General features: G+C 49.7%; 1 protein-coding gene across 1 annotated transcript; it reads right to left on the reverse strand.

The window, feature by feature from the left end:
* Positions 1-2,258: 2,258 nt before the first annotated feature.
* INHBB (inhibin subunit beta B) lies at positions 2,259-6,124 on the reverse strand. The gene is made up of 2 exons (XM_086465751.1): positions 5,722-6,124; positions 2,259-3,034 (listed from the first exon to the last, which is right to left on the reverse strand). The coding sequence occupies exons 1-2, from the start codon at positions 6,122-6,124 to the stop codon at positions 2,259-2,261; spliced, it is 1,179 nt and encodes a 392-aa protein (XP_086321877.1).
* Positions 6,125-6,334: the final 210 nt, after the last annotated feature.

Raw genomic sequence — 6,334 nt, forward strand, 5'->3', positions numbered from 1 at the left:
ACCTGCAGGTATGCGGAACAGCGCCCTTCCTGTGCCCAGAGACCCTGCACTGATGCAGATAGAAAGAAGCAGATGCTTCCATGTATAGGCGGCAATAAAACTAGTGTAACATTTTTAGGATCGCAGCTGAGCTCTCAGACAAGGCTTTCTGCAATGACTAATACGACTACGGTCTAATGTGACAGTTCACCGTCTGCAGCCGCATTCAGCCCTGAAAGTAAGCAAGTTTCTCCAGATGTTACACAGTGAAAAAAAAAAAAAAAAAAAATCACATCCAGTTTTCAATCTTTTTTATTTATTTAAACTGTACACAAATGTAAAATACTTCAACAGCAAATCTAAGTGAAAATTGTTTGGTTTAAATTATTATGGAACAGAACCTAAAAGGAACTTTATTAAATAAACATAAAAATTGGATTTAAAGAATGCACATTGTAATGTATTCTACAATAGTCATTTTTTTTTCACTCTACGTTCCATGTGCGTATGGTATAGAAAAGACATTGAATAGAACAAACAGAATCCATTTTGTACCCTGAAACAATTGGTAGGCCTCGTGAGGGATTGCTCAGTATGACTACATGATATATGATGGCTTTGCCATCTCATAAAAATTATAACTAATATGTTGGCCTCTTTGGTTCCAAAATTTATGTATAATACATTTAACTGTATTCATTTTTTGCTGCTATAAAAATAACATTTTTTTCAAATGGCAGTTTTTTGACTAATCATGCAACTAAATCAGTGCAAACATTAAAAGCAATCATTCGCTTTAAAAAAGAAGCAAAAGATTTAATTTCAAGTATAAAAAAATATAAAAAAGTCATATCATAAGTCCAGTTTTGTCTAGTATGGGTCAACACTTTAAATTGCATAGCTCATGCGGCACCTGTTTACCTAGATAGTGAGCAAAGATAAGTGCACTATCAAGTACCACTTTTCAAGGCATTGAAATTTGCAAGTGCTATTATACGTGCATTCAAGCAGTTTGCAAGTGCTATGCTGTATCATTATTTTCTGATCTTTATGGCCATCCTCGACACCTCCTGGTAAGGAAATTGAAAGCACTCTCCTCTCTCCCCCTTTCCAAGACTTGTTAAAATGTTCCTCGCCTGTAATTTAAATGCACTGCATTTTTCAGAACGTCTCCACTCCGCTACTGTCACTCCTCTTTAGGGTTCATTGGATTAGCCATGGTGGCGGTTGCTGTTTGCTTGTCCCCCACGTGACGTGTCCTTGCTGAGTCCCCCATTGAAGAACACAGATTGCAACTTTGACTTTTCGTTCTCCGAACAGTGAGAGATGCCAATGGTCAACACAGTTCAGATATAGTATTGGATCCCCTTTTGCAAGACACGGCGGGTGTAGCCATCCACGGGTTGCTAGTGGGCAGTTAAAGCATCTGATCACGCCAGCCCAGCTTGTGACTTAACAGTCAGATGTTAGAAATATAGCAGCTGCTTACATGTTTGTGCCCTTTTCTCTCTGATGGTACCACATGATTCCTTACTGGAAGTGCTGTAGGAAGATGCGGGTATCTGTGATGTTTACATTTAGATAAATTTAAACTAAGAGGAAGTGATCACCTCCCAAAGCAGGTGTCCTGCAGCTTCCCGTTAGACCTAAGAGGTGACGGTCGACTTTTTTTTCTTTTTTTTCTTTTTTTTTTTTAAATTTTCTAAGTTTGGTCATTTCGACACCTGCGTGCAAGAATACGTCGTGTTCTCGCAGTCTGTGCTTTTGCCTGAGCAAAGGGAGCTCATTTCGGTCTGGCTTCGCCGGCAGGTGGAGAAACAGCTGCTCAGCCGTTCACTCGTACTGGCAGGCATTTAGGTCCGTCGTCACTGGTCACTGACTTTCTGTGCTCATGTCCCTTTTCCGAGCTGCCTCGTGTGTCTGTGTGTGTCTGTGTGTGCGTGTATGAGCGCGTGCTTGTGTGCGTGCTCACATTTCGTGTGTGTGTGTGTGTGTGTGTGTCTTTAAGATATTTCATAGCATTAACTTATAAGTGGTAGAATATATAAGTGTCCAAGATTCACAAACTGCCACTGTCCTGACACCAAAGTGAAATGATATTTTTTTTCTTTTTTTTTTTTTTTCTTTTTTTTTTGTCAAACTTTTCCACAGTGACTTTCCAACACTGATGCCTGGATACACAGTGAAACTTCCTCCAACACCATCTCGTACGGGAATGTTTCTCTCTCTCTCTCGCCCTCTCTCTCTCTCTCTCTCCCCCCCAAAAAACACACCTTAAATCAAGCACAACCACATTCTTCCACAATCATATTGGGAACGTCCCTTTTCACAATGTTGTATTCATCATCAAAGTACAGCATTGACATTGTGCTAAGTTTGGTTGGAATGCAACAGGAGTTCACGGTGCCCGGGTTCAGCCCCCGCATTCGGTACTGATTCACGACGGCGGTGTGAAAGGAGGAAGCCGACCCCGGGACACCGGCCAAGTAGGCCGGGCAGCTCCCTTCACAGTAATTCCCATAGTAACCTGATGGTGCTATGATCCAGTCATTCCACCCAATGAGTCTAAAGTCAATGTAAAACTGTTGCCTGCAACATAGATTGGTCCTGCCATCGCACTCCAGGCCTCTTTTCCGGATCCTGTGTTTGTTATCGGCGAGGCGGGCTTGCACCACTAAAAAAGGCCGGTGGGATTCCTCCCCGGGGTCCACATAAATTGGCAGCACTGAATACTCTTCACAGCCCTCACATTGAACATCCAAGTTCAGTCTCCTTTCTCCTCTCTCAAACAGAGCCTGGATCGCCTCTGTCATGGGAAAAGTGTGCCAACCACTTCTTTTGAGATCAACTTTCTTTTCAACCACATTCCACTTGTTGCTAGTGTCCGGGTCTTGGAAATAGACTTTGACTCTTACTTTTCGCCTGCTGCCTTTCTCTAAGACATATGGAAGCAGCTTCAAGTAAAGCCACAGGCTGGCTTGAACGACAAACAAGTTCTGGTTCCCTTCATTCGAGATGAAGAAATAGAGGCGGACTCTAGATGAGGCCAGATCGTCTGCAAGATAAGGAGAGATCAGCAAGATTAAGTCAAAAAGGAAACGTTAGCTTGTGTGCCATTCTGGATTCAGAGACAACGCTCAAGCACAGCAGACCGAGGGCGCAGCGACAGGGCTGTGCCGGCCAGAAGGCACGCACTAAATCAGATATCCCCAATTTGCAATCAAAATGAATTGAAAAGGGACTTCCCACAGCAACATTCATCATCGGGCTGTAGTCAGATGTGTCAGATCCACAGACACCAGTAAGAGCTCTCCAGAATATGGGGTTTTTCCAGTCAGCCAGCTTTAAAGACGCTACAACAGCACCTTGAAAAGACCAGCACTCGCACTCTGCTACCTCATCGGTCTAAGAATAATTTTAACTTTCAGCTACCTGCCAGTTCTCACGGGGAGAGCCCTCTCAATAACCACTGAAACACCAGTGCCAAACCAGGGATTTTGTTTCGATTTTCACATATTCGCATTGCCGTTTAAGAGAGAGGATTCACGAGACCAAGGGGAAAATATTTCAGCAATGTGCCTGCCTGTCCAACAGATCAAGCTAACCCCCACTTAGTCTGGTAGAATATCTGCTATTATTAATCATTTCGATCTCTGCCTTTTCCCCCCAAAATGACAAACTCCCATACAAGGCGAGGCAACAAAGCGGTTGCTCTCGCTGTAAAGCCGTTACTGACTGTTCTCAATACGCTTTTCAATAACATCGGAATTACAGGAGCGAAATTGTCACAGAAAACCAAATGTCACCAAATGTCTGACATAACCCCTTACTTGTAAACGAAAGAGCCTGCTGCATGAAATGTTTCAGAAATACCAGTGGCCCTCCTGCAATTTTGTACTATAAGCCCTAACTAAATTCGGTGCAGGTGATAAATGTGCAAGCTGGCCTTTATAGCAGAAACTGTAATGCTGGTCCTTGAATCAAAGCCTCCCGATTGCTATTTAAAATTATTGCTGGAAAGGCATTTTCTCCTCTGCCCTTATCTGTCTCGCTTCTTTCATTACAGAGACAAATGTAGATTTTTTTTGTCCTTTTCCTTTCCTAAGAATCTTTATTATTTTTGTCAATCTCTGAATGGGATTTTTTGCGTAGTCGGTGTCTTCATTTCTTACCCTAGATGCCTTTCAAATGTGCCTCCAGGGCCCATTCGGTACCTTGTAATATTTCAGTGACAAAAATTTTCACTGTGTTTGTCTATGTTTTACATAAAGCCCATTCTGGAAGTGTTACAAAAGCCAGCGATTGATTGAATACCAAATGGAAGTACAAGCCCACCCCAGATCTCCCAACAACAGCCTATTAAAAAATAATCAACTCAAAAATGTACGCTAAGAAAGCCTTTCGCATGTTAGTAAATACACAACTTCTTTATAAACTGTGGTGACAGCGACAGAAAAAGAACAGTACGGTGTTGCTGCACCGATCCACATCACTTGTGTTGTGTGAGATTGTGTGTGCCCATAAATTTTGTATGTGAATATAACAAGCATATGTATAATGCAACAGATCCCATAGATACTGTAAATGTATATGCCTTTGGTAAGTGGGAGGGTAGATAAAGAAGATGAGTGGGCAGTATACAGGATAGAAAGAGATTTATTTTGTGGACAAATGATGTATAGATGCCACAGGAAGATAGAGAGAGAGGAAAATGAACTGAGCGATAGAGCGATGAAGGAAAGGAGAGATGGGCAGATAGACAGGAGAGAGCTCATTTGCAGAGTGAAGGTGTTATAGCCAGATGTGCAAAGTTCACAGGCACAGTGGTTGCCTGGATAAACTGCCGGAAAGCTACGCTGAAGGGATTCAGTGACACATAACTGCAATGGCTGGACAGGACTGAGATGGCTGGTACCGTGGGGATGGATGGCACAGTTAGCAAGCGGACTGATGGACAGAGAGGGGACAGACATACTTGGCAGGAGGCTGCACGCAGTGGACAAACAGACAAGGCCAACACCACGAATGAAAGCTAAATAAACGGGAAACGCACGGAAAGGGAGGACGGGCGAATGCAAGCCTCACCAGGCAGATGCATGCAGTGAACCAGACGAACGTGCAGGGCAGACAGACGAGGCGAGGGATGCAAGAGATGGAGTGGGACAGGCAGAGGAGGGACGGTGGGACGCACGGGGACGGAGGCAAGCCACGGTGCAGCTGGAAGGAAAGGACGGCCGGAGGGAAGCCGGGGGCACGGAGGCTGCGGAGGGATGGAGGGACGCAGCGACGGGAGTCGCAGGGCGCAACGCCGGGAGAACCCCGGGCACAGGGGCACGGGCAGGGAGGGCAGGGCCGGGGCCGGACGGTGCGGGGCAGGGCGGCTGAGGCGGAGGGCGTGCGGGTGAGCCCGGCAGCCGGGGGCCCGCAGCAGGCAGGAGGGCAGGCAGGGGGGCAGGCAGCAGGGCCAGGCAAAGGCGGTCAGGGGAACCGCCGGGGGTCAGGCAGGGGGGCAGGCAACAGGGCCAGGCAAGGGCGGTCAGGGGAACCGCCGGGGGTCAGGCAGGGGGACAGAGGCGGCGGGCAGGAGGACAGGCAAGGGCGAGCGGGAGGACGGAGAGGGGTCGAGCAGGGGGACCGCCAGGGGCGAGGCGGGCCAGGCAGGGAGAGTGGCAGGGCAGGGGGCTGAGGCGGGCCGGGCAGGGGAGAGCGGGCGGCGGGGGCGCGGGGCCGGGCGGCGCCCACCTGTCTCGGCGAAGCTGATGATCTCGGAGACGGGGTCGTGGGCCGGGGGCCCGGCGCTCGCCTGCCCGTCCAGGCTGGGGATCTCCACGCGTCCGTCCTCCCGCACCTTGCCGGCGTGCAGCTTGCGCAGCGCCGTGACCATGGCCGCCTTGGGCACGGCGTGCGTGATGTTGGGCCGGTCCCGCATCTGCAGCCGGCTCAGGATGTGCCTCTTCACCGCCTCCAGGAAATCCCCGTCCACCTTGCCCGGCTCCTCGGGCCGCCGGAAGCCGCAGGAGGTGCATGTGTCCTGCGGGGAGCCGCCGGCGGGGGCCGGCGGGGTCGGGGTGGCCGCGGCACCCAGCAGGAGCAGCCCGCAGGCCAGCAGCGCGGCCAGCACCCCCCGGCGAGCCGCCCCGTCCATGGCGGAGGAGCGGGGGGCCGAGCTGGGGGCCGCCCCGAAGCGCCGCAGGGAGCCCGTCTGCAGGCAGCGCCGCTCCGTGCGCTCCGCGGCGCGGAGGGGGCGGTGGCAGCCAAGCTGGGGGGCCGCAACCGCTCCGCGCAGGGGGGGAGCCGCGGCGGAGGGAGGGGGCGCCCGGGGAAGCGGCGTGTGCCGCCGGGGAGGCGGAGGGGG

Source organism: Leptosomus discolor, chromosome 5 (genome assembly GCF_034619465.1).
Source record: "Leptosomus discolor isolate bLepDis1 chromosome 5, bLepDis1.hap2, whole genome shotgun sequence".
NCBI lineage: Eukaryota > Metazoa > Chordata > Aves > Leptosomiformes > Leptosomidae > Leptosomus > Leptosomus discolor.